The 27,945-nt window shown below is 42.4% G+C and overlaps 2 protein-coding genes across 11 annotated transcripts in view; one reads left to right on the top strand and one right to left on the bottom strand.

The window, feature by feature from the left end:
• TRAK2 (trafficking kinesin protein 2) overlaps positions 1–1,691 on the bottom strand; it is a 43,342-nt gene extending 41,651 nt beyond the window's left edge. For 4 of the 6 annotated variants that reach the window (XM_090045109.1, XM_090045113.1, XM_090045114.1 and 1 more), the window contains exon 1: positions 1,232–1,465. The gene's annotated coding sequence lies outside the window, so the exon portion shown is untranslated. Of the gene's footprint in view, positions 1–1,154; positions 1,466–1,634 lie in introns of those variants that run through there. The other 2 variants (XM_090045111.1, XM_090045112.1) reach the window with 2 other exon arrangements.
• An 8-nt stretch (positions 1,692–1,699) lies between these two features.
• On the top strand, positions 1,700–27,567 carry STRADB (STE20 related adaptor beta). Of its 5 annotated transcripts, XM_090045118.1 has the most exons (15): positions 1,700–1,831; positions 2,456–2,626; positions 8,369–8,505; positions 9,057–14,432; positions 16,553–16,604; positions 17,544–17,624; positions 18,298–18,400; positions 19,205–19,326; positions 20,430–20,538; positions 21,007–21,130; positions 22,985–23,156; positions 23,679–23,783; positions 24,090–24,319; positions 25,106–25,148; positions 25,690–27,567. In XM_090045118.1, exons 5-15 carry the CDS (start codon positions 16,593–16,595, stop codon positions 25,840–25,842), a joined length of 1,254 nt encoding a protein of 417 aa, XP_089901244.1. In that variant the 5' UTR covers positions 1,700–1,831; positions 2,456–2,626; positions 8,369–8,505; positions 9,057–14,432; positions 16,553–16,592; the 3' UTR covers positions 25,843–27,567. The 5 variants fall into 5 exon arrangements, with proteins under 5 accessions (XP_089901244.1, XP_089901243.1, XP_089901245.1 ...); XM_090045117.1 differs by lacking the exon at positions 9,057–14,432; XM_090045119.1 differs by lacking the exons at positions 8,369–8,505; positions 9,057–14,432 and having other exon boundaries at positions 19,259–19,326.
• Positions 27,568–27,945: the final 378 nt, after the last annotated feature.

Genomic DNA, 27,945 nt, shown 5'->3' with positions numbered 1-27,945 from the left:
ATGTGTAGCACCTGTCCCTGTCCTTGCCCCAGCCCCACTCCCTCCCTCACTGCAGGGGCCTCAATCTGCTCCCCCTCCACACCCCTTCCTTCCCCCACAACAGACTTACCAGCTGGATGCTGCTTTCCATGCCGCCTGTGCTCTGCTGCAGCTGCGTGCATGCAGGCAGCATTTATTAGTGACATTATTGACCACATCAGCCAAAAAAAGCTGATTGCCAATAAAAGTAAAATTGACATTATCAGTACAGATATGATATGGGACCAATGCATCAGTGCACCTCTATGCTCTCATGAAATCATGGTGCCTCTATGCCAGTGGTCTCCAAAGTGGGGTACATGCACCCCAGGGGTGTGCAAGACAATGCATTGGGGTGCAGGAAGAAAATATTAGAACTTCTATTTCTATATATATAAATATACATATATGGGGGGGTGCACGCTCAAAAATTTTTTATTGATAGGGGGTGCGTGCTCAAAAATTTCACTGATAGGGGTGCATGATCAAAAAAGTTTGGAGACCACTGCTCTGTGCAACTGACCAACACGTGTGTCAGGAGAAGCAAACTATGGATCATTTCCCAAGATGCCCTGTAGCACTGCAACGCACCCCACCAGATCCGGCAACACCAACACCAGAGGCAGTGGCCTGTGCAGAATACTGGGAACAGACCACATCGGAACGTTGGACTGGAGACATGACAAAGAAGAGCAGAAAAACAAAACAAAACAAAACAAAACATAAACGAAGATAACTATAGACCCCGTCTACATACAATTCTTTTCATCCTATGATAACGTAATTGTGTGCGCATTGTGCGTGGGGGAACAGGAGAAAGTCATTCACCAACCTGTACCCTGGAACAACTTCTTCCTACCCCATCATTTTATTCAACCCAAACTTCTGCAGAGTCTCAGAGGAACTTCAATTTCAGGCCATTTCTAAAGGGTCCCCTCTACTGCAGTACCTGCTCATCCACTAATGCACAGAGACTTTTGAACAACAAAACATTATGCTGAAGAACTTCTGAAACCAACACTTTTTTTTGGCTACTGTATGCTAAATCATTGAAAGCTTTCAAACACATACATACATTTAAGAAAGCAACTTTTATACCAAATTTCAACTCAAATAATCCAGGAGAAAGCACGCACACATTCAGATAGCCAATTCTACCAAGATATTGCTGAGGAGCTAATGCGACTTCGTAAGGAAAGAAGTGTTGCAAAACCTGGTGCAGCCGGAACCTCTTGGGCACCGGATGTGCAGGCGGCCGCAACAGAAAGGGGTCGGTAGCGTCGGCCCCGGTAGCCGACGCACAACATCCCGGCAGGACGCTCCGGGGAGGGGGCTTCTTCCCCGCGCGCAAGCGACCTTGATGAGGAGCTAAAGGACGCCCCGGGCAGAGGCGGAGGGCGCGAACAGCCCAGCTGCTGGGAGCAACGGCCTCATCTCCAAGCCACGGGTACCCCGGGGGGACCGGAGGGAACTCGCGCGGCCCCTCCCTCTACAGCCCCCGCCCCTGACAGGCACAGCCCCACCCCTCGCAGGCCTCGGCCCGCTCAGCACCACTGGGCTACCGCAGGGGGCGGCGCTGAGGCCGTGAGGGAGGCGGGAGGATGAGGGCCGCTTACCGCTCCGGTCCGGCTCGCTGCCCGCAGCTGGGCGGAAAGAGGCGCGGCGCCGGCTGTTTGCGTCATCAGGTGGCACCAGGAGGGGCGGGGCTCGGGCTCCCTTGCCCGCCCACCCGCCTAGCTATCGCTTCGCGGAGGCTGTCCCTGGCACTGTCCCCTTCACTTCGCTTTCGCCTCGATCCGCCCCGCAGCCTCTGGTGAGATGAGGGGAACTGCTCCTTAGCCCTTGGGACGGGGGCGGCCCCATTGCGACAGGAGGGGGGTGCTTGTAACGCGTCCCGCTCGCGCGTGGGGCGCACGACCCTTGTCGGGCGGAGCGGGGCGGGGTGGCCGTTAACTGCGCCTTCGGGCGTCCAGCATAGTCGGGGGTGTCTGAGCCGTGTCCGGGCCTCTTGCTGTTACCTGAAGGCGGCCCGGAGAGGAGAGGCTTGTGGCTGTCCCAGGCCTCCAGGAGCCGAGGAGCGGCTACAAGCCAGGGCAAGTGCCCACGGGTTCTTGCCCGGCCGCCAGGTGTTGGTGGGGCTCGTTCTGGCCTGAGCTGCGGGAGGGTGTTTTTGGTCCCCAGGGTGCGACAGGCTGGGCTGGGCTGTGTAGGTCAAAACCAGCACCTCTGGTTGCACCTGGGAGCCCTGCAGCTTAGATGGGCCCGGGCTCTTGCTGGGGAGGCGCTGCCGTGGGGGCGGCAAGCCAAGTGCCTGGGGTCTGCATCCAGTGCTGAGCCCTGGGGGAAGTGGGCACTAGTGACTGATCCCTAAGGAGACCAGGTCTCTCAGGGTCTCCTTGTAGCTCTGCCATTGACGAGGTTGTATGCCTTCTTTTAGTCTCTTTGCCCCATATAAAAGGACTCCACTGCTCCTGAAGGAAGAACTAACCTGCGAGGGCTTCAGTGTTCATTTCCTGGAAGAGAAAATAAGGAAAGAAGCCGATTGAGCCCCCAAGGAATTTCCTGTTTCTGCTGCCTCTCTTTACCTCACAGCGTGCCAGTTAAGTTGGTATGAGACACATGCCTGTCGTTCTCCATAGAGCTGCAAACCTTATCCCAGAGGTTTCCCCTGAGGCTGTGGATCTCCAGATTGGCTATGGAGAGAATCACAGCCCTCTGGAGAAATCCTAGCAGGATTGGCTGACTTTCTAATTATATGGGCAGTTACATGCTGGGACCAGGTATCCAGGAAAGTGGTAGACTCACTGTCCCTGGAAGCTTTGAAGCTCCAGTATTGGTCTGGGATGGCCCATACAGAAAGTGTTCTGCCTCGAGCAGAGGATAGGAATAGACAACTTCCTGAGGTGTCCTCCAGCCTTATTTTAATATGATTGCATGATATTCCTCAATTCCCCACCTCATAGACAGGTGCAGCCAATCAGCCCTTTGATCTGTCATGAAACACCCTGGTTCTCTGAAGCCCCCATCTCCATGGAGAAAGCAGCATCTTAAAAACCTCTAGAAGGCAAACTGCACTGGAGGAATGATAAATGCAGCATCAAACACAATAGAGGTCAGAGGAAAAGCTAGTGAGAAAGGGTCAGCAGGGACCCTAACAAGAGCCATTTCAGGCGGGTGGGTCTTTGGGAGCCGCAGCAGAGCAGTCTAGGGTGGATCAGGGGGGAGTTTAATCCATGTACTGTAGATGGCCCCTTGAGCAAACATTGAGGTGGAGGGAAGGAGAGAGATGGGGGGCAGTATCAGGACAGACCTGGCATCTGAGCATAGGTGAGACCAAAGAGGTTGGTATTGGACCAGTGGAGGTGGGTAGGTATATGGGAAAATATACCCCTGTGGGATCCACTCCATCTCTCCTCCCCCTTCTCTGTCCACTCCATCTCCTCCTTCCCCTGCTCTATCCACTTCCTCTCCTCCACTGCCATCTTGATTGTTTTCCTCCATCTCCCAGGCAGCATCCTGCTCTTCCATCTTCATGGCAACTGCCATCGTTATGACACAGCAAGCTTCCAAATGGTCAGGTCAGCTCCAACAGCCCCATTGACAGGTGGCAGGTTTGGTTTTGCCAAGCTTGTGGTACAATTGAGAAGATTCTCCCTTTTCCCACAAATTTTAAGAGACTGTTTGTCAGGGAGGGAATCTGCCTTCCTTGAGCCCCAGCTGGCTCTGGGATTTGGGAGATGACCAAAACATTAAATTTTAGACTGCTGCAAATTGTGACTTGGTCCATGGTAGCGTGTGTTAGCCCCAGCGTTAGGGGAGCAGAGAATTAGATTAGAACTCCCTGTTACTGCCTCCTGTTACAGGCACAGTGCAGTCTACATGGTCCTCATACAAATCAAATCTTTCACCCCCAGTTTGCCCACGTGATTTTCCTGCCATGGCCTGACATTATCAGTGAGTAGGTTCAGTGGTGACATGTAGGGTTACATGGGGGTGCACATGCACCCCCTGAGAGTGTTAGTGCACCCCTTGATGGGTAGCCCCTCATGCAAGTGCTGGCTGGGGAGTAGCTGCCCCAGGTGAAGAATTGCTGGCACTTTTGGTTGGTGTGATAGGCTGTGGGGGACCCCTCCCCCCCCTACTCGATGAGATTAGTCACAGGGACTCGGTTAGCCCTCCCCCTCGGTTGGCAAGATTGGCCATAGGAGGCACATGACCCCCTGAGTCAGGTGGCACCAGTTGCCCATGAGCAAGTCAATGGTAGTGGGGAGGGCAGGGTGAAGGAGCCTTGTTGACAAGGTATAGCACCCCTCAGAGCCCAGATCCTTGTGGTCTCTACAATGTTCTTTAGGGTTTGCTACCTATCCTTACAGGACTCATTCCCATCTATTGTATTCCTTCAGTCTCTGCCCAGGTCCTTCTCTGTACCAGCCATTATCCAAACCTCCCTTTACCCATAATTACAATATAAAAGGATGGCATAATCAAATTCAATGAATAGTTTGTGTCAAAAGAAGTGGAAAGCATTTTGGAAAAGTCCAAATGTTTCATCTTGACACAGTTATGTAAATATTTCCAATTTTGTTTAAAATTCACATTTAGGTAATATGTTATTAAACTGCCAGTCTCACCCCAAACAAAATGTTTCATTTGAACCAAATATGATGCTTTGGGATCCTGGTCACCATACTGAAAAATCAGTTATTTACCCAACTCTAATAGCAGGATCAGTGGTTCTCAACTGGGGAATTATAAGAACTCCGTGAGCCTTGGTGAAACTTTCCTGTACGTCTCACTTTTCAGGAAGCATGCTGAAGTCAAACCAAGAAGAGTTGAACGGGCAAGTTTCACCTGGCTGCAATGATACCAAAGCAGCTTGGAGATAGAGGCTACTGCTGTGGTATGGCAGCAGGGTGAAACTTCCTGTGTGTCTTGGGTTCCAGGAGGAACATCAGAGCTGAATTAAGGAGCAGGGACCAGCTTTGACAGAAACTGGTGATCCTGCTTCCATTGTGTTTATCTAATAACGGTAATGCAAGCAGGAGTGCTTTGTGGTCCAGCCCCTTACATACTTCCTAGGAGCAGGCATGCAGGATAGTTCTACCTGGTGATGCCACTGGCAGCAGCAGCATCTATCTCCAGGCTGCCGTGCCACCTCTTCTGCCAAGTGGAATTTTCCAGGAAGTGCATGTGGACCTGGACTAGCAAGGGCTGCAGCATGAGGGCACTTTTGCCTGCATTAGGGTTGTCACCAGGCTTGTCCCATGCTGTTTTCCTACACATGCCTGGGTCCCTGCCCCCTTTATAGAACAGATGATACTGACTCAGTCCTGAATGAAACCCCAGTTTGCTGACTTGCCCACTTCTGCCCATCTCTTAAGAACCCTGTGGGACTTCTGGAGTCAAATCAGGGAGATAGTTGGCAGGTTAGGTTGGTTTAAGGAGGTGCCCAATACTCATCTCTACTGGCAGTGTGCCAGGGCAAGGGCTGTCTCCCTCTCTGGCTGTAGCTGACTTAACAGACAAGTTTGTTATAAAGAAACAAAGATGATGACCCATTTAGTGAAAATATAAAGAAGAATGAATCTGTGCATTCAGAAACAGATAAATCTGAAACAAGTCAAGTAGGCAACTGTCTATCCTCTGGATCATAGTGTACGCATAAGAGGTCTAGTTAGGTGCCTGATGAGAATGTGCTTATATGGAGTCCTGCAACCATCATACCAAGTCCTTCAATGCGTACGCATAGGCAAGTGTATGGAGGAGTGGAGGCTGCCCAAAACCTACCATCCCCCCTGTAGACCACTGAAACAGAATCCAAAGGCCAGACATTCAGTGCCTTGATTGTAGGTTCTGCCAGAGAGCAACAGATAACTTCCTCTGACTGCCTGATACCTTAGTGAGGGTGTGTTTCTGTCAGGATGATGTCCATTAGCCTTTCTCCAGCCAAGACGTACCCACAAAACAGTGGGTTTTGATACTCCCTATACTTGCCTTACTCTGGAGGTTGCAACACATTGTGGTATTTTATAGGTATTATCCCACCACAAGTAGCCCCACCATGTTGCCACCAGGCCCTCCAGCTGGATGCAGTTTACAGTCATACCCCAGACAAAGTACAAGTTCAAGTAGTGCTTTTAAAAAGAGACTGAAAGTAGATAAGTTGTTTAGTCATAGGATTTACTTGGACCAGAGATGAGCATTATCCCCAACCTGAATGCATCGTGTGCAGTGACAAGTTATTTATGGTAAAAAATTATCTATGATCCCTAGTCAGTTGAAATGCCATTTCTCTATGAAGCATGGACATGTAGAAAATAAGAGCCTGAAGTATTTTAAAAGACTTGTAAAATCTCTAAAAGAACAGACTTCAGACTGTAAAAAGGTAAAACTTTCTGACAAAGCATAAGCGGCTACTTACAGAGGTGCAGAGTTGATTGCTAAACAAAAAAGATCCCACAGTAGGCAAGATACTGATACTTTCTCCTTGGAAAGAAATAGGAAAAAGCATGTTTTGGTAATGACGCTGAAAAAGAAATGGACTAAATTCCACTGTCTAATGATCCTATTGGGAGATGTGTACATGACATGTCAGAGGATATTGAAAAAAATATAGGATAAAGTTAAAATGGCTATTATCTTCAGTCTTTAGGTGGATAAATCAACAGATATAAGTGGAAAATGGCAGCTCTTAGCTTTCTGTTGTTTTGCTGACGATGGAAAAATTATAGAGCGATTCTCCTGCTGCAAAGAACTCAGTGAGTCTACAAGCAGTCAGGATGTTTTTGACACAATGGATTCCATTTTGAAACGTGTGGCTTTATTTTGGGAATTGTGTAGGTGTTTGCACAGATGGTAGTCCCAGTATGATTGGGTCAATACGAGGATTTGTTTTAGTTGTGAAGAAACAGAATCTTAATGTTATTACAACATCTGGTTTCATTTATCGAGCAGCTCTTGTTGCAAAGAACTATATGCGTGGCATTAATAGTTCTGCTTGACCAACTTGTAAAAAGGGTCGATTACATTAAAAGTTGGCCACTGAAGTCTCATCTTTTTGCAAGATTGTGCAAGACAATGGAATCTGAACATGCCGGTAAGATGTTTATTGAGGGACAAGGTTTTGTCCTGAGTTCACAAGTTGAAAGAAGAAATGTTAACATTTTTTTACACTCAAGAACTCAATCTGACTTTTGTGATTTGTTGAGCAATGATAGTTGGTGCTTTCAACTAGCATAACTTGCTGACATATATTTCAGCATTCAAATAAAGTGAATTCCAGCATGCAAGGTCCAAATGAGAATATTTAAACTTATCTGATAAACTTTGTGCCCTACTAGATAACATTAGGTTCTAGAAGGCTTGAGTTACTGTCTGATAGCCAGAAATGTTCCTCTGCACAACTACATTAAAAACAGAGATATCAGATCAAATTGTTAGAAAATTCAAAAATACTTCTCAGATTTAGGTGTTGCAAGTATGACTAGGTTATAAAACCCTTTACCTAAACCTCAAGAATCAGGGGATTCAGTCTTCAGGCAGAAGAACTTGCCAATATATGCAATGATTGGACCCAACACTAAAACATGATAGTGTGCTTTTGGATAAATTCTGGTATTAGTTTTCAACATTGTATTTATGCAAGTTGGACTTGTGTACTTTAATTAACTAAAAAATGAGAGAGAGCCTTCTTTCAGTGGAAGCGGAAATGTGTGTATGTTTCCGATTTGGCCATAAATTCAACATATTTACCAGAATTGCCAGTCTCAAATATCTCATTAATTATAATATGGTTATTAATGCATACTGTTTCCAGTTTGATTAAAAAGATGATCACTGTAATAAATACCTTCATTTTTTAAATGGGGTGCCACTAAATTTAGAAAAGTTATGGAGGGATGCTGAATCTAGAAAGGTTGAGAATTACTTGATTTGGGTGTACTTTCTTACAGATAAACTATAGGGAAGATTTTGATTATCAAATGGAAGTTAAAAGTCTTCTCTGGTGATGTATCTAGAATGCTGTATTAAATCTGTGGCATCAGCATAAGAATACAAAGCCAGATAACTGATACTTCTTTCTTCAGGTAATTCCTGTCACGCTAAACTGCTTTCAAAAGAGGGTTCCCAGCAAACAAGGAAATTCAGGAGTTAAAACTGACTGTACATAGTTTTAAATACCTGGATAGTCCCAACAAACCATGCAATATACAACCCTAGACAGCAAGTGTAAACAAAAGAGAAAAATGGGGCCAGCATCTTCAAATAAGGAGCATGAGATCTTTGGCCTCTCAAAGTGTTTTCTGCTTAGTAAATATTAAGACTTGTGAGCAAGTCTTTATCTTTCTAGTTTTTGCTGGAGATCTCCTGGGGGACCCAGAGCACAGGACAAGGGCAGAAGTAGCAGGGGTTTCCTCATCGAGCATCCTTCTTCCTAGCCTCAGTCACGGTGGCAGCAGAGCAGCGAAAGCATCTCACTACAGAAGTGTAAGTTTAAAGTCCTGTTCCAGAGATGCACCTTAGCAGGTCTAACAAACCTTCAGGTCCTCTTTTCTGTATTTGTGACCCATAATCTTACTAGGTCTCCAGTTATCTACAGTTTTCCAAGGCAAGTGGACAAGATTACATTTCTAACACTAAAAATTAGAGCAGCAAAAACAGACACCTGTCCCTTTGAGGCACACTTCATATGTATGGAGGAGTGACCAAAAATCAGAAAACCCCTTCTTCCCTGTCTGTAGATAACTTTAAGGATTCTGTCATGAAATGCTTTGTGACTTTTGTCTGTCTGAATTACTGTGACCAGAGAGGCAAAGTGGGCTGAAGTTCTTGTGAGGAGCACTTTAGGAGGCTCAGCCTGGCGCATTTTGCAGTAAACTGTCACTGTAAATCATTTCATAGGTAGAACATCTAGATGCCCTTTTCACCCTAGGGAAAATGGTAGTAGGCTACAGAGACTGCTCTCTGATAGGTTTCCCATAAGGTTTCATTTAATTGGATGAATTAGTTGCTGTGTTAATACTGTAATTTTGTAACAGTTTTGTTGCCAGCCTGGCTAGCTGCCTGAGGAGAAGAGAGGCCCTGAGGGAGCTGGAGAGGAAAACCTGAATCTGAGGGAGGGCAGAGGGAATGGTGCTGGCACAATAAAGACTTTGTTTGGAGCTGAGCAGTCTTCTGTGCTGTTTGCGATGTGGCATTCTGATTTCTCCCCCTGCCCCCGGTCTGAAGAGGAAACCCCCCCCCCTTCCCAGCAGGTGAGCAAAGAAGGAACTCTCTGAGGTGGGAGTGGTATGGATGGCTGTGAAAGCCAGGGACAGAGAAGAGTCAAGGTCTTGAAGCCACAGACTTGCCCCTTGAGAAGCCGTCAGAGCTAAATTCAAGGGGTCCTTCAGGAGAGGGAGAGGGAGCCTTATTAGGGAGTCCCAAAGCAGAGCTTTTCCTCAAAGATGGCATGATCCAAGGTTGCATGTGTCATCCCTCTTTTTTAAAAAGTTTTAAATATCCTTAAGAACATCTTCACATAAAAATTTAAAAATATAAACCCAATTTCTTCCGAGTCTGTGCATCTTGTTATCAAATGTTCCTTTCCTAGATCTGCAAGCAGTGCTATATATTAAAGCTATACAAACATTTCCATTAAAGTGAAAAAATAGAAAGGGAGACCTTGATCTTGAAAGGTGGAAAAAACTTAAGGTAGGAATGGAAATAGCAGGGTAGAGAAAATAGAAGATGCTATTGCCACAGCAACAGTCTTCAGTACATTTGTACACAAGGAAGGAGGAAGACACCATTAGAATATTTTACCTGCTTAATTTGGAAAGACAAGAGCCTGAAGTGGAAGACAAATTTACAACTCTTATTATATTGCAGGAAGAGCTGCAGTACTCAAAAAAAAAAAACCCAACAAAACCATGGCTTCATCTAGTTTGGGAGGCAACTTTTATTTAAATGTACTGAGGACATTATAGATGTAGGTAACTTGGAATTTGTCACAATAACTATGGAAAATTTGAGGCCAAAGGACAAGAAGTTGAGTAATAAAACTATAGAATTATTGCCAGGTTAAACTTCAATCTGTTATTTCTGGTATCCCAATATTTTAGGTATTTTCTTTTTAATATCACTATAATTAATTGAAAGGGAGGGTGCAGTTAGTGTGGAAGTCCTAAAAGCACTATGCTTATTAAGAGAATGGGAAGATCATGGGTCTGCTGAATACTTATTACCATTCAAGGCACTGTGCTCTGGGAAACCACAGCTAGGAGGATGCATCAGAGGCACTTCACATACAATTGAGGCTCTTGTATGATGGGATGGAGAGGAGGAAGTTTCCTGTCAACTAAGTCACTTCAGCTACTTTTACCACTACACACTATGTAACTTATGCATGACATAAACAGTTTGTTTTTAGGGGTGTTTTAACAATTTATTAATGGCACGAACAGGCCACATTTTTAGCATGTGTTATTAGATCCCAGGTTTGTATAATCCAGTAGTTGACCACTATTTGCTCATTACTATGTAAGCAACTGCATAAGTACTCATGTAAAGAGCCTTGTTGGCATCAGCATTTATCTCAGGTGGTTCATCACTAGTTGGTTATTTGGGGAGAAAGTCTGTAATTGGGGAGAAATACTGTAATTTCCTGTCGTGATCCTACCATGAGTAGGATTGGATAAGATGGACTTCCTAAGGGCAGGTTCCAACCTTGCTTTTCTATGATTCTACCTCTAGGTTTGTTTGAATACAAAAGGCTTCAGTGACAATTTGGAAATTTCAGTAGGTATAATCTTAGCCCAATGTGCTTTGAAAAGAGGCATTGATGGATCCTACCTCAGTATTAGTCAGTTGTCTTCTGTTAGAGACAACACTGGGGATGGTGGAGTACAGACAATAGTTGATGGTGCTGTAGCTGAGAAAACATTAAAAAGGATTTCATAAGAGTAACTGAGTGATGATCTAAGGAAAATTAGATCCAAGTTTCAGGTGCTAATGCTAGAATGCAAGATCCACTACAGCAGTCTTAAACTAGATATAGTCTAGCCAAAGCTGAAGGTAGTATAGTGCAACTGTCTTGGTGCAGGGCTATCCATGGACTAACCAGTTCTGAGAGGCATGCTAATTAGCCAGATGCAGTACAGCATATATTGTTACTGTTATACTGCTTTCAGTTTGGATGCTAGTTATGGGCTACCTCCTGAATCACATGACTTGAAGTCCAGAATACTCTGTTGAAGTACATAGTTTCAGGTCTGAATAAGTGCTATACTGTTATCCAAACTTATTATAAACAGTCAGTGCTCCTTAAGTACACAACATTATCAGTGCCATAATATTTACACCCCCAGCTCCCCACATTTTCAAGGCTTCTAATAGGAGCTCTGCAAGTGACTGTTAACTTGAGAATGACAGAGGCTAGTCCATTTCCAAGCTTCTAATAGCACAATGCTGACAGGTTGGTGTACTTAAAAAGCCTATACTGCTGTCAGTATTGTGGTATTAGCAACCAGGAAAAGCTGACTAGCTCCTGTCATTTTCAAGGCTTCTAAAACAACCGTTTGACAGCTCCATTTACTCTTTCTCATGCAGGCTGCACACCATACACACATGCAGGTGGGTGGCTGCACTCCCACCTCTGTACTTTAGGGTTGTTGGTTGTAGCAGTGTTGATTTAAGAACCATGTCTGCCTATGTCCTTTGGGTAAATGATATCACGTTTACCCAAAGAACCTCATCTACTTCTATGTACTGCATGTGGGTAGAAGGGTGCTCTACCACCCTGCTGGATGGGAGCAGACACTCCCAACAATCATCCCCTTGTGACTCTGTGCACTGCCTCACCTGGAGCTCCTGACTTTTTCTGTGGCCCCATGCTGCACAAATGCTTCAGGCTGCTGGCTCACCTGGTGCTGTGAGTTGTTTCTGTGCTATGCTGCTCCATCCCACCCTCTGGGAATGGATCAGACAGCAGAAGCTGAGGGAGGGTGCGGGAGCCCCAAGACCCTGGCTACTGCTACAGTCAGAGCAATGGGGGCAGAATCAGCTAGGTAGGAGCCTGGGGGTTGCATGTTTCATAGTTGTTAGGGGTTGGAAGGGACCTTACAGATCATCAGGTCCAGCCCCCTACACTTGGGCAGGAAAGACCTCTCACATGCCACCGTTTGAACAGCTGTGCTCCAAGGAAACAATGGAGATTTGTTGAAGCCATTCTAAGTGTCAATCAGTGAGCTGTAGCCGACTGTTAGGAACAATGGATTAGAGTGTATGTTGAAGAGATTTGGATCACAGAAGGACTTGTGTTTTTAGAGCCTTTACATGTATTGGATTTCCCAGGGACTTCTTATGACATGCAGATGTGATTTTCTTTTCACTTGATTGCTACATTTGTGTTTGAGACACCAGGACTCATTGAGCTTGACACTTGAATCTATTTGCTCAGCACTCCCACACAATCTACAGTTCAGAGGAAAGTTAAGACCAAAGCCCCTAGATCAGTGGTTCTCAACTGGGGTGCCATGAGGTCCCCTCAGGGATGCTGCAGCAGCTAGCCAGGGGTGGGCAAAATATGTCCCGCAGGCTGGATCCAGCGCTCCAGGCCATTCTACCTGGCCTGTAGGGCCCCTAAAAAATTCAAAAAATATTTATCTGCTCCTGGCTGCCTGTCAAAGATGACAAGAGCCAGAGGCAGTAGGACCCAGGGGGAGCCATCAGCAGGATACAGCAGCCCAGCCCAGCCCCGCCCTGCCCCAGCCATTTCCCTGTCTTGGCACTGCTCCAGCACCATGTAGATCCTGGCTGCATCACCGGACCACAGGAGCACAGGGCTGCGCCAGTATGGGGTGTGCGTGTTCATAGGGTTAGTCCCACAGGTGCATCCCACCATACACATGCACCCACACCCCCCCCTGCATTGCCATACATAGACCCCCACACCCCTTCACACACCCCAGATACCCTCTCCCTACGTACAACTCCCCACAAACCCCATATCCACCCCCACCCCACATATCCACATCCATATCCCCTCACACACCCCATCCACTCTCCCTCCACACACATTCCCCACACCTATCCACCCCACCCCCTCCCCCACAAAATTATACCCCCCCACAATATACAAGAGTAAGACTTCATTTTAAGCTAGTATATACTATCACTTCTATGTACATTATACATGTAAACCAGGACAAAAATATTTTTTGAAATCAAATTAATTAGTGTTTTAAATGATCACTTTTTAAAATATATTTTGGTATTTTTCTGTTTCTGAGATGACAAAACCCCTTGCTGAAAGGAGTACTTCTAGGGGTAAGGGAGGGACTCTGGTGGCAGAGGTCAGGGGTTGGGGGCGTGGGCCTTCTGGTCACAAGATGGTGACTGGGGTTGGGCACCTGTCAAGGGATGGGGCTACCCATGCAACCCTCAACAGCTTGCCAAAACTCAGTAAGTGGCCCTCCCCCCAAGATAATTGCCCACCCCTGAGCTAGGTAAAACTACCCCATGATTCCCCTGCATTAGAGCTCTAATCAGTCTAAAGCAGACAGCAAAGATGCTCCCTGCTGTACAGCCCTTTCTGAACCAGTGCTCCCTGTGCTCCTCTCAGGAACAAGGAGGGGTGAAACTCTCTCATCCACTTATGTTTCCAAGAAGAACGTAGGGGGTGCTGGATAAGGAAGGGCTACACAGCAGGAGCTAGCTGCTGCCTGTTTTAGGCTGATCAGAGAGCCCTAATGCAGGAGTACACATGTGTAACTGCCCTTCTCAGGCTGGCTGTGTAGCAGGTGCTGGGGGCAGTTTCATCTGGAGGCAGCAGAATCCAGCTGAGAAGCCCTGAGCTAAGATGAAGTAGCACCAACAGTGGTTCTCACTCAGGGCTGCTGCCACATTCAAAGAAGTTGATGCTGCAACTCTGCAAAGGTTGAGAACCACTGGCCTAAATGTAGAAACAGAAAAAAGAAAAATTGAAAATTAAGAATGAAGAATGGAATGGTGGTGTAATCCAAAACACAACAGAAAATAAACTTTAAAGTGATAGAAGAACACAAAGAGGATGTAAATTGAAAAATCTTACTAGTATTGAGTTACCTGCTCAGCAAACTTGGATTATGGCCAGCCATGTTAATAATATGCACCTTTGTCAGATGCAGATTGTCTCAGCAGTAAACTTCCTTTAGGACCTTATTTTGATTACTAATGACTTCATTTTTTAAAATATATCCTTTTTTATTTCACGTTGCAAACTCTAGGAGAGTTTGTCTGAGATCATCTTCCCACCGAATAGGAATGATCTTGTGGTTAGTTTGCAGAAATGAGACTTGGGAGATGGTTGCTCGCTACCTGCTCCGCTTCCTGTGTGGCCTTCGATAAATCACCCAGGCCCAAATCCTCAAAAGTATTAGATTCTTAAGAAGTAGGTAAGCATATAAGTGCCTTTTGGGGGTCTGTGCTTTAATTTCTTTCTTCCTCATGTAAAGACCATAAATAGCTCTTTCTTAACATACAGGTGTTAAGGATTAATTTATTAAGATTGTGAGGTGCTCAGATAGTGAGAAATGGGGTACCTTTAAACCCCTCCTATCTAGATCAAATGCTATATATGCAGTAAAAGCAAGGACCTTTATAAAGTGGCCAGTTGATATTCATGTATGACATGTGTTTCTTCAACACTTTTATGTTGGGTTTTGCTGCTATGGTTTATTTCTACGTGGGATCAGAATATATGCCAGGTAGGTAGGTAGTACAGTTTTACTACAAGCTTGGCAGCCAAGGTCAAGCAGAGGCTTTGTAAATTCCTGTCAGAGTAAATAGTTAATAAAAGAAAAGCCAGCGGTAAATGGTCCAGAATATGACAGGAGAAGGACCAGCTACGGATTAGAAAAATCAAAATATAATCCTAGGTGTTAAGTTGGAGATAAATTCAAGATGCCCTCTGTCTTTCATGACTGCAGATACTCGTTATAAAATATAACTTAGAATTGGATGTGTCTGTAGAAAATATAGGATCATTCCTTAAGCATTTTTGAGAAGGTTAAAGGATTTATCAAAAACTCCTCACCCAATACCAAAATACTCAAGATTACTTTGCTAGTACCTCTTTGACAGCATTTCATGGATCCAGCTTGATTACAAGTTGGAGATTGAGGCGCAAGATCAGTTTGTTTAGTTCGTGATAACTGTAGAAAACTGACTAGGTGTTTGCCTATAATCTTTCAAACAATCATTGTCCATTTATTAAATGTTAAAATGGAACTGGGTCCCCTGGCAGACTTTAAAATCATGAAGAATTTAATGCCTTGTCCCAAAAATCACACATCCTGCTATATCAGACATGCTGAGCATTGGGTGGGTTATCTTCTCTTGTATACTTCATTTCCCCCTCTGTACATCATTAATGTTGTGTAGGTACACAACTTCTTTATCATTGATGCTTTCTAGGTCCTCATCCTGGGTATGTGAGTGTGCTGTACATATGAGGAGGTGGTCAGCAGTCTGTGGTGCATCACCTCACTCGCATATTGGACTGTCCTTTAAGCCAATCTTATAGAGTGTGGCATTAAAGCATCCAGCTGCAGAGCAATTCCTGTTTAGTTTAATCCAGTGGTTCCCAAACTCTGACACATGGTGCATTGTCAATTTAAAACGATACAACCTTGAGTACCACTAGCAAATTTTTGTCATATAAAGTAATTATAATAAATCTGTTAATGTGTACCACTGACAGGTTGTCTGTTTACCACTGGTGGTACGCATACCACAGATTGGGAACTGCTGTAATCCATAAATTGTGGGGGAGCTCGTACCCAGGTGGATAGGGTGTTGCGTTGCTTATGAACCGCTTGAGATAAAAATCAGTCTCGTCCCGCTTTGTGGTGGTGTTCAAGTGCTCATAGGGTGCTGCTCCTACCTCATACTGTTACAACAGAAGAAAAGAAGACGACCCTCTATCCCTCCTTCTCCAATCCCTGAGATTGATCTGGGTGTGGTCACAGGTCTCAAACTGGTCCTTGCAAACTATGCCTCCTGAATCCCTCTCGTCTTCATCACCATCCCGGCTCTCAGATAGCTGATTTAATCTCTCTGCCTGATCAGAAAGTTGTTTCGAGAGCTCCAAGCTCAGAATGTGGAAAGCCTTACTTAAAAGGTAGTGGTCAAATAATAGTGATAAATTTTGCTATATACTGAAGTCACCTGAAGAAGGACATTTGATGCTCCAAAACCAGTCCAAGTGTTCTCCCAACTATACGGTTAATCCAATAAAAGATATCACTACAAATCTTTGCCTGTTATAGGTGTCCTGGAATACCACAGTGACAACACTTTAACCTTGCTATAGGCTGGTGCACAGAGACTTCAGTAAAATTGGGCAAAGTCACAGCAGTACTAGCAGTTATCACCATTACGTAGTTAGTAACAGCATTATTAGGAGGGGAGCTCCTCAAATTTCTGAGTTGGAGGAGAGGCTGATATTCTTAGTTGGGAGAGTGTTGAAATACTGGGTTGTGCTGATCTTATAACAATATTTCTGTTTTTTCAGATAAATGGGCATGATTTTTCTTCTGGTATAAAACGGTTCCATGTCTTGTTTGGTAAGTTTAAATTTAATATTGCTTATTTTCTGCCATATGTCTTTAACAGTTTCACTTTATTATCCAGTCAGGTATCTAAAAATTAAGTAAAGATTTTGGTGAAGTTCCTTGCTATTTGACATGGAAAAACTCAGCTTCTGGAACCCCAACAGTAAACCACTATTTAAATCTTTAATGGTGAAGGAGTGTACTGTTCCAGCATCCCAGAATAGTACAGAGAAAGGTCCGGCCTGTTTGTCATTAGTTACTGCTGTTAAAGTAGGGCATACTAAATTAGGAAGGAAGAAAATCCCTCAAATGGCTTAGGGCTTTTCTCTGTTCACCAGGAAAGGTATATCCTGGGAAAAGAGAACATGGTATGGAAGAGGGAAGCCACCTCTGGGCCTGAAAATGCTAGTGTTCCCTGCCAATGGCCTGATCAGGCAAATATTATGCTCATATTTGATTTTTATATTATAATAATATAATTAGCAATCATTTAATTATTAATATAATTATAGTGTTTATATTCTGATATTTGTACTATATTTCTATTAATTTTTGGAATGGGATACTGTTAAATTCTCAAAAGTTATAGAGAGGTGCCTTGAGTCTAAAAGGCCGTGAACCATCCATCTGGATGATGAAGTGATAAGTGAGGACTTAAATCATTATTTCTTGGGTTCATTTCAGGTTCAGATGCACTTAGTCGGTTCAGGTTCAGTTCTGATTCAAGCCACCAAAAAAAGAAACAGTATCTCAGTTACCATTTTGAACTGGTTTACATAAAATTTCTTTCATGCTTGTGTGTAACTCAGATTCCCTGGTTTGACCATAAGAAAAGACACTATGTTCTTAGAGATTGTTTGGTGAGGTTGCCAGATAGAATGTGGTTTTGGATAATATATTGTTAGTACTACGTATAGATCATTGACTCCATTTATTAATACGTATTTCAAGGATTGTTCCTGTATTCTGCGTACGAGAGTTGAATCAATCAGACCAGAGAAACAGTCTGAAAGCAACATCCATCAGTATTTGGTAAGAATAAATCCAAATCTGTTAAGATTTAACTAGTAAAATTAAGTGCAAAATGGTTGAGAGACAGTCCTGTGAAATAAGGGCTTGGCAAAGATTAAGGCTTCTACTGCAACATTAATTAGTGAAGTTGAGTGTAGCATGGGCTGGATTTTCTATTTGCATTTTTCTCAGAAAGTATAAACTCTTAAGGGTGCCTATACATATGCTCCAACATGTTAATTGAGCGTGTTGGAGCATTCTAATTAGAACACTCCAGTGTGTTGCAGCATCTCATGTATTCAGCATCCCATGTTTAAAAATGCAGGGGGAGGGAGGGCAAATGGTGGGCTTTAACTAAAGCTTGTTGAATGAGATTTAGTTGAGGCGCTCCTGGCATTTTGAAATGTGGGACTCTGAATACACAAGACACTGAGGTGTTTTAATTAGAGCTGCTTTAATTAAAAGCCCCCCCCCAACACACCCCAGAGCACATGTATAGATACCCTAATGTATTATCCTTAACTTTATACTAGAACAATTCTGGATGGATAATGAGGACAGGTTCAACTGTGATAGAAACTTTAATTTGACTTTTATGATTTTTTAGTTTGAACTTTATTAATATTGCATTAACATTAGTTTATTAATCCATTTTTAGAAATACACATGTAGGTACTAATATTTTTACTTCTAGGCAGATGAACCTGACCTACTCTGGATTCCTCCATCTCCAGGAGGGCATGAAATCACATTTTGCTCTTCCAATGTCTCTCATTATGAACTCCAAGTGGAAATAGGTAATATGCCTTGTCTGTTTAAATACCTTTCTGTAAACATGTTACTGTTGGAGAAAAAATGATACCCGTTAAATAGAAAACTAGAAACTGAGAAATATAAATGCTGTCCTTGATAGTCCCATCCAAGACTATGTTCCCAGATCACCCTGAATGTTTGCACCATAATATTATCTAATTTCTCATGTTGTGAATGTTACTTATTAAAAATAAATATAATAGAAATGAATAAAGCTATGCACAAGCCCAACTGATTTTGATGTCTCTATTCATACTCCCAGATGAAAAAATAAAAAACTCCTATTGCTGCACTTTGTATCTGACCACTCTAAAATTGGAAGCAAGACTGGTAAAATGTCAAATTAGCACTGCTACTTTTGAATACTTGGTAGGTCTGAACTGTTCACCAGTTTGCAAGGTGTGTATAGGTTCTTCTGAAGAGGTTTCTTTTGCCTTGATGTCACTTTCTCTGCTTAGGTAAAGACCAGTGGTGGCATTTTTTATACTGAACATGCACAAAATAATTAGTATTTGTAAGACATTTTATTGGCAGAGAGCAATACAAGTTGTTTAAATAATCTTCCTTGGATTTAAATAACCTTCCATGGTTGAACTGGCTTATCGGCCAACATTAATTTTAAGCAAGTTCTGTTATTTGCATTCTCAAAGCAGTAGATTTGCTACAGTTAATTTCAGTCTCAAGTATTTTAGATTTCCTTGATCACTATGTAAGGAAGAAATGTTGTGGACTTTTTAGGTGACTTTTTACAAAGTTAACAAAAGCAGTCAGATTAATTTTGGTTACAGGAAGAGGATTCAACAACTTAACTTCAGTCTACCTTGCACGACATATGCCTACAGGATCTCAAGTTGCTGTAAGGATCACAGACCTGGAACGCTGCTCTGAAGACCATTTAAAAGCTTTGCAGGTAAAAGAGTGAGACATCTGTAAAAGTCTGATGGGTGCATTGTACTGAGTGTGTATAACAGATGCACTGTACCAGAGACAGCCTCATTATATTAATTGGTACAAACTAAGTTACGCTGCTTCTTTATTACATGCCAGAGAATAAACTTGAGGATTTCTCTCAAAGTATTTTTTATCTAGTCATGCAGGAATCCTAACTGAAAACATGAGGCATTTATACATATAATTTTTTTCCAGTGACGCACCAGAGATCTGCTGCTTTGGAGCAGACTCGATTAATCAATTAATCAGGCAGACTCAATTAATCACACAACTTGATTAATCAATTAATTGCACAGACTCGTGCATGTGAGCTGAGGTAAACTGCACTGTGCCACGTGCAGTTATACAAGTGGTGAAATGTGTGCTAGCACACAGAAAATGGTAGCGGTGCACTTTTGACCTAGTTATGCAGGAATCCTAATTTTTGGTTTAAAAGGGGCGTTTATATACATGGGGCATTTATACACATAATTTTTTTCCAGCAATGCACCAGAGATCTGCTGCTTTGAAGCAGACTCAATTAATTGATTAATCGCGTGGATTCGATTAATTGTGCTGTTCAAGTAATTAATTGCGCAGACTCGATTTATCATGCAGACTTGATTAATCGATTAATCGCGTAAACTTTGAGGTGCTTTAGTTCAAAAGGGCACCACCGTCATTTTCTCAGTGCTGATGCCACTCAGTGCTGATTTCACCACTTGTACAACTGCACGCGTTACAGAGCTGGGCACTTTTCAAAGCACGCGGAGCTGCGATGTATACAAGTGTAAAAATGCCCACTAATTCTATATTCTGCACTAGCAGGTGAAGTCTGAGCTTCTGCTATGAACAGATTATGTTTGATAGATACTGATACCTAGAGCTAGCTGTATACATTTTCTTTGCAGGTTGTGTAAATTATGTGTAACATACAGTGGACATATGGTCATACAGTGGACTTCCAAATTTTTAGGTGGCCAGCTTGCATGTAAAGGACAAACTTTAAGGATACCAGGGACCTATATTGTTAAGACTTCTGTCTAGAGGGTTGTCTTCTAAATAACTTGTTTAATTTTCTAGAATGAGGTGGTGCTATCCCACTTTTTCCAGCACCCCAACGTAATGACACTTTGGACAGTGTTTACTGCTGGAAGCTTGCTTTGGGTCATCTCTCCTTTCATGGCCTATAGTAAGTATTGTAATAGCAAGTGTAAAATATGTATGCTACTTAAGTAATTTTGGACAGTGTCTATGCAAGGCCTTTGGCTCTGGAAGAGACAGAAGGGATGTGATGAAAGAAGACATGTCCTTATTGGACATGTACTACGTAGCTTAGATAGACCTGTGCATTTTGCTTTTTAAGAAAAGTAATGTGGATTGGCTATAAATGCAAGACAGCAGTTAATGGAAACGACATAAATTGAGGAGGCTTCATGATCTTTCTCTATTGATCTTCCAGACTAATGACTTTACTTTGCGGTGACTTTTTTCTTCACTGGAAGTTTTTCCACTGTATCATAGTCATTGTAAAGAATGTAGAGTTTTCTTCTTGGGATAATTACTCAATGCCTTGCGCACAGTGTTTAATTGCAGGTTTTGTAGTTATTGTGTCTCTAACCTACTTGCATGCTTTTTTAGCTATGTTTTTCTCTTTCAGGTTCTGCTAGTCACCTATTGAAGAATTATTTTCCTCAAGGAATGAGTGAAGCTTTGATAAGAAACATTCTGTTTGGTGCTGTTAGAGGGTTAAATTACATGCACCAAAATGGCTTCATTCACAGGTATGAAAGACAATGCCATGTGTAAGAATTAGATTATAGTAAACAGAAGCTTGTGGCTAATCATTGTTCTATTTAGTTTACCAGCAGCCTAGTAGCTTACATCAGATTCTTTGAAAAGAAGAGGAACCCCCCTCGCTTTTTTTTTATAAATGGAACCCCATTTCTAGCATTTCTTACCAACTGTTAAGTGCTGTAAAGAAGTAGAGTGCTTACTGTAGTCATTTTTTTCCAGCCCTAAGGAAACAGGTATGCTACTTCATGTTCTCTGGCCCAATTTGTGTGTGTCTACAGATGCTGTTGCTGTTGTTCTGTTGCTATAAAAAATACATTGTTAAATTTCCTAAACCACTTCCTTCAAGGGTGTTCTGCATTGTAAATTGTAGGGGTTGCCCTATAAAACATTCTTTACGTGTTGCTATTTGATTTAATTCAATGTTTTCTTATTCTTTTTTGGGCTTAGATGAATGGGAGCAGCTGCATGCTTTTCATTAGACTATATATTAATGTTGTCCATTACTTACAAGGTATGAAGCACTGAAAGCTAAAAGGGATTACATTTTCCTGGCTTCCAGAAGGAATTACCAGCCCTGAGTTAGTTGTTAAGCTTTCTATATATTACAAGAGGAATGTTGGAAAAGTTGCACAGGGGGGTTGGCTTAAATCCTGCCCTTTTTGGGGAAGATTAGGGGCATAGGTACCTACAACAGATTTGGTTTCACAGCTTCAGACTCTTCTCAAGTTGGGACTTATGTTGTCCCTTCAGCAATAGACCAGGGGTTGCTTTTTTCTTTTACAACTTTGCTGGAAGAGGTATATTACAGAAAAATAGGGCAGGGATGGATCTCAAGAGGCATTCTAGGCCTCTTGACTCAGGGGTTGGCAACCTTTTAGCACCACAAGCTGGTGCTTGTAACCCAGCTCCTTGCCATGGCCTGGAAATTGTCACCGTTCCTTTCCCCTCTGGTGATAGAAAGTATTTGATTTGGAGTGCCAAAGGAACAGAGGAGGAAGGGCTGGAAAGTTAGCAGATGCTGCAGCAGGTGAACATGGCAGATGATAGGACCTTAAGGACACTACCTCTGCTATCCAGGCTGCTGCAGGCAGATGAAATAGATCAGTAGCTCTCACCCTTTGGGGGCTTGCAGGACCCCTCCATAACTTTGGCATCTTAACCCTTGAGTAGATTTCACTGAAATGTCTCCATCCCACCTTTTGGATCCCATAAGCCAAATATTTCTCATTTACCCTTCTGAATACACGTTTGAAGCCCCAGTGTATTTTCCTCCTTTTCCCTTCCTCTATAGCTCTGAGAACATCTTTAATTCATTGATGCCAGTGTGTACAGAGTCCTTACATTCTGCACACATGGTAGTTCTAGTCTCAACATGGAAATATTTGACTCAAGTGGGTAAAAGTTATTCGAATGTAATACTTGTAACCTGATTTAAACAGATGCTGAATAGAATGTAATTCAACCCTCTAACAATAGGAATACAATTCTGGTGGCATATAGAACTATAGCTTTGATTCCTGACCTTTCAAATGCTGTGTTTCTCAAATTGTTTTGATGGGACACTTCTCATATATTGGGGAAGTGTGGAAGGTAAGGGTGCAACAGCAAGGTTGTAATAAAATCAGTAGGGTTAGCATAACCACTAACTTTGGATATAAGATTCAGTGTTTGACCTAACTATATGTATAAATATACCCCATCTCTCCAGCATGCTGATCTTCCAGGTGGTCTGTAAGTAAATGGCTTACTTGGTGAAGCCATTTCAGAAATATTTTATTGAATGGATGAAAGAAAGGATTTGAGTGATTCTTATAACTGAGTTTCATTACTTTGTGTTTCAGGAATATTAAAGCTAGCCACATTCTGATTTCAGGGGATGGTCTGGTTTCTCTTTCTGGTTTAAACAACCTCTACAGTTTAGTTAACAGTGGACAGAGGTCAAAGATTGTATATGATTTCCCTCAGTTTAATACATCAGTGCTTCCTTGGCTGAGTCCTGAACTGTTGAGACAGGTGAGTGTAAATTATGCTTCATTTTGCCTTTCCAGGGTCTCAGGATATAGTAGTCTCTTTTTTAAAAGTTATGTTTGTTAGGCTTACAAAAGAGCAGTAGAGACTGCATGTTTCAATCTTTAATATTATATTTCAAGGTATGCAACTTTGCCTCATATAAAAATATATATTTTAAAAGTGGAGCTGGCTATCTCTACCCCTCCTTGTTTGTTGCTTCTTGAGGAAATGATCCTAATGGAAATAGTTGTTTCATGGCAACCTGAAATTTACTACATTCATACTAAGATTTTCTTCAATACAGATGTCTGAACTCTGAAACCTATTAACAATGGATAGACACATTTAAAATGCTATTGGTCAGAGAGCCTGATTCAGTGTAACCTAGTCACAACTTGTTGGCTACTGGGTATTGGAACTGAGTCTTGAAACTGTATTGTATGCATAGATATTTACATTGCATGCTTTCTGCAGCGTGGTCTTTAGGTTCTAAAGAAATGATATAATGCTTGTTCTGTCCCATAGGATTTATATGGGTATAACGTGAAGTCTGACATTTACAGCGTGGGGATTACAGCATGTGAATTAGCCAATGGACATGTTCCATTTCAGGATATGCCTTGCACACAGGTAAAATGCTGAATACTCCTAAATCTTTCTCAAAACTTTGTGGAACCTTTTTGTTTCTTAAAGGAACTAGCAACATTACTACAGAATATGATAAAAAAAATGGTGGTTTTATTTTTGTGATTTCAAGCTTTCATGCTGCTTTGTAGAACAAAAGAATTTTCTACTCCTGACTTTTCTGAAGTTGAGACAACCATGGGAGTCTGTTATAGGGCCTTTCCTGGCTAGTAGATGCTGCAGTAGCTGAAAGGTTCCTTTTATTCCTCTTGGGCCATGGAAGTCTGTTATAGTGCCTTTCCTTTCTACTAGATGCTGCTGCAAAAGCTGAAAGGTTCCTCTTATTGCTCTTGGGATATAAATACCTTCCCCCATGGGGAATCCAGGATGAAGAATTCCCGATCATGCATTGATTCTGGAATTGGTGAAAGCATGACGCACACAATGACTAGTGAGAGACTGCATGTTCCATTCTCAAAAACATTTTCCCCTGCTTTCCACAATTTGGTAGAACTCTGTTTGCAACAGGACCCTGAAAAAAGGTAATTTGTCTGTGAACAATACCATATTCGCTGTCACTTCAACATAAAATGTGACAATACATTCACTGTTACAAATTAAATGTGTTCTCTATGTGTAGGGACCTAGCTAATTAATTATTTTGCAGTGTTTGTGGAAACTGAGAATTTGGTAGGTCCCCCATGAAAAATCCAGGTCCCCATTAGGGTTTCCAACCCTCCTGGATTGGCTGGGAGTCTACCAGAATCAGCATTGATCCCCCGGTGACTATTGAAAGCAATCCGGGAGATTGATATGGTGAACAGGTTGAACAGTACAATTAATGACATTATGCCATGCTGGGAAAAAAGTCTCCTGGAATAGCTTCAGTCAGACTTGGTTATTTCATGGGAACCCAGGGAGGGACAGGAGAGGCCCCCACACTACTGATTGGTTGAGGGGCCCCAGAAGCCCCACCCCTCCCTGGAGATTGACAGTTGGCATCTGTCAATCTCCAGGGAAGAACAGGACGCCCCTTAGCCAATCAGAGGCATGGTGTGGGGGGTGTTGTTCTCCACTGCAGAAATAGTGCCTGACACTTTATGGACTCCTATAAAGGCTGAGAATTACACGGCCATGAAATGTGAACATATTGCCTGTCTCAAATGAAAATTGAGATGTAGAAATAGGACAGAGAGCTCATCTTTCTCTTCTTATACTTCATTTTTCCTTTGGATAAATAACCCTAAGGCCTAGCATGCACTCTCCACAGACAATACTGCTTAATTTTCAAACCATAATGCAGATTTTTTTTCTTTGTTATGACCCAGGCCATCAGCAAGCAGTTTGCTGTCCCACACTTTCTTCAGACAGGTGAGCTAAATACATTTGTATTATTGTGAGAGGAGCTAACTGCAGCCTAAGTAAATGGCAAAATATTATAAAGTTTGGTTACAGATAAGTAAAAGAAAAAGCAGCTGAAACCTTAAAGACACCATATAGTAGTAGGGGGCCTCCAAGCAGTTCTTGGATGAAATATCATAGGATTTTATACCATCAGCATGTTGTGTGTTGCACCACACCATGATCCCATTCCTGTGTTAAACTGAGTCTGAAAACGATGATTATTTAATAATGACTACATTCAAGGTAAAGTGAGCTTAACTTCTGAGATATTTGGAAGTAAAAACTTCAATTGCAAATCAGGCTAATCGCTTCACTAGCATTAACTGTTACAGTCCCGTCTACTCTGGAATGAGGGAAGCTGGTCATAAACTCTGCCTTCTCTAGTCTGATAATGCAGAAAGGGGCTGCTTTACTGTTTTATGCAGCTTTAGGGGAGATGTGCACAATGTTTAAGTGAACTTGTATATACCGCGCTGTTCTGTTCATCCTGGTTTCTTCTCCTCCTCAGGTAAAAGAACAAACAAAGAGTTCATTACTTTCACTGTTGCCACCTCCTGCCCAATACAATAAATCACAGTTCCTGGCACTGCCCTCAGCAGAAGTTGGGACTGAGCCTGGATGCATTTCCCAAAATGAGAGAGTCACAGAGTGGGAATTCTAAAATGATGCCAAACTGTCATACCTCCTTCATACTTCAAAGAAAGAAAATGTGATTTCGACTTGCTGCTTTTCTCTGTATTGATTTAAATACAAACAGCAGACATATTTGAACACACAGCTGTGGTGAAGAGACAAACTGACCTGAAAAATTCTGTTCTTAATCTGGTCTTACAGCAGTGCAGTAGGCCTCACTTTCCTGACTGCAAGGAAACCATCATAGTAAGGGTGTGTTCATGCCCTGTCCTCATTCCTAGCCATCTTTACGTGATATCACAAAGCAAGGCTGCTGCTGTACTCTCCTCTGGTACTGCACTTCATCAAATTTCCAACTAATGCTATGGCGGTCAACTACATTCTTGAATGCAGATTCATGTTGAGCCTTCTCCAGTCACTTTATTATGGTCAAGGAACTGGTTCGTCTTGGTACAAAGTCTGACGATAATGCAGCATAGGAGCTCAGTCACTGGGTGGTAACTTTCTTTCATAGCATGCAATTGATTTGCTTGATTATACAAGTGAATGTTAGACATTTTATACATATGCAATGGCAGGGTTTTGTGCTTCTCCTCACCTGTAGTGTCTTATCCACTTGTTCCAGCTGAAGGATGTTTTTTCACCCTGGGCTGGTGTTGTCAAGCCATTTAGACAGTTGTATACTGTTGTACAGAGAAGTCTACCCACTTTGCATCTCTCATTCTTTCATTATATCAATGTTTTTGCCTTGGTGGTCTTATCCCAGACTTTATTTCATCACCCTAAAAATAAAGGACCTAACATGATGCCTGGTAAAACTCAGCTTGTAACCTTTAACTTAAGTTGTCTGTTTCTTCTGAAACACGCATTTTAAATACTTTAAATACTTTTAATAATACAAAGATCTTAGGTTGGACAGTAAAAGTAATTTACCTATCCAAAAGTCCAGAAACCACAACTGTGCATGTTTTCTTAAAGAAATGTTCCATTAAAAAAAATTACCGGCTCACAAGGTTGAAAGAACTGACCTGTGCCTTTGAAGTTCAATGCTACGTATCTGCAGGCTGGAGCCTTTTGCACAATGCTGAGTTTTCTAGTTTAAGTGTTGAATTAAGATTCAGCCCTGGCAAGAGAAATTTCACTTACCCAGGGTCTGTAGGAGCCTTTAAGCATGTTTTGTTTTTTTCACATGTTAGATCATAACATTGTTACGTGGAGGATAATTTAATAAATCAACATTACTTAATATTATTACAGATAATGATTCACAGTAGACTGGGAGAGGATTAAGCAAGACAACTGAGCAAGGCAAAGAGAGCCCAAATTTAACTTGAGCCATATGTTATCTCAGAAAATCAAGACTATAGCAAATATTACTAACACCATAATTTTAATTTAGGCATGAATATCTATGTAAGGTTTCAAGTATAAAACACTAAGTTTGTGTTTAATAACTTTATTTCAGTTACATGCATTATGTTCTGAAAAGAGATGAGGCTGTATGCAGAAAGTGTGTACTTCTGCTTTGCCAGTAGGGCCAGACCACTGCAAAGAAGACTGACTTAGGAAAAAATATGCAAGCCTGGCAGAAGTGGAAAATACAGGGGCAAATGTAAATCACTGCATAAGGAAAAATATTAACAGATGATGATGGTTATTCCTTCACTATTTATGTGCTTAAAGGATCTTTGTTTTCTCCTACCTCACTCTGAAATATAAATTGTAAAACCTGCCAATAAACTCAACTTCTTACCTTTTATTCTAAATCTGTTGCATTGTGTGTAGGGTAGAAATTGCACTGAATTGGTTCTTAACCAGGGTGCTGTGAAATCTTTTTTAAGGGTGCCTAGTGGCTGTATTAGCACTTGCACACAGTTGACAAGATAAACTCAGCGATTTCAACTAGGACTCCACAGAGTCAAAAACGTTTCAACCTGTTGTGGCCTTCCTGAGTTCTTTACAATGGAAGAATTGCTCTATCATTTTTCTATTAAGAAATGTATGAAAGCTAAGAGCTGCCACTTGCTGAGGGATGCCCTGAGTCTAGTAAGGTGCCTTGAATCTAAAATACTTGAGAATCATTGCACTGTACCTTAAGTATGCTACATGTTGTGTTCTAAGTACAGAGCAG

This window comes from Crocodylus siamensis, chromosome 4 (assembly GCF_052110815.1).
Source record: "Crocodylus siamensis isolate JL-2025a chromosome 4, ASM5211081v1, whole genome shotgun sequence".
Lineage (NCBI taxonomy): Eukaryota > Metazoa > Chordata > Crocodylia > Crocodylidae > Crocodylus > Crocodylus siamensis.
Note: the sequence above shows the minus strand (reverse complement) of the source record. Positions and strands in the feature narration are given on the sequence as shown.

Excerpts from the sequence above, each read along its gene's own strand:
- STRADB (XM_090045116.1), top strand. Across the intron at positions 19,327-20,429 it reads ACCATTTAAAAGCTTTGCAG|AATGAGGTGGTGCTATCCCA; the intron begins GTAAAAGAGTGA and ends TTAATTTTCTAG. Across the intron at positions 21,131-22,984 it reads CAAAATGGCTTCATTCACAG|GAATATTAAAGCTAGCCACA; the intron begins GTATGAAAGACA and ends TTTGTGTTTCAG.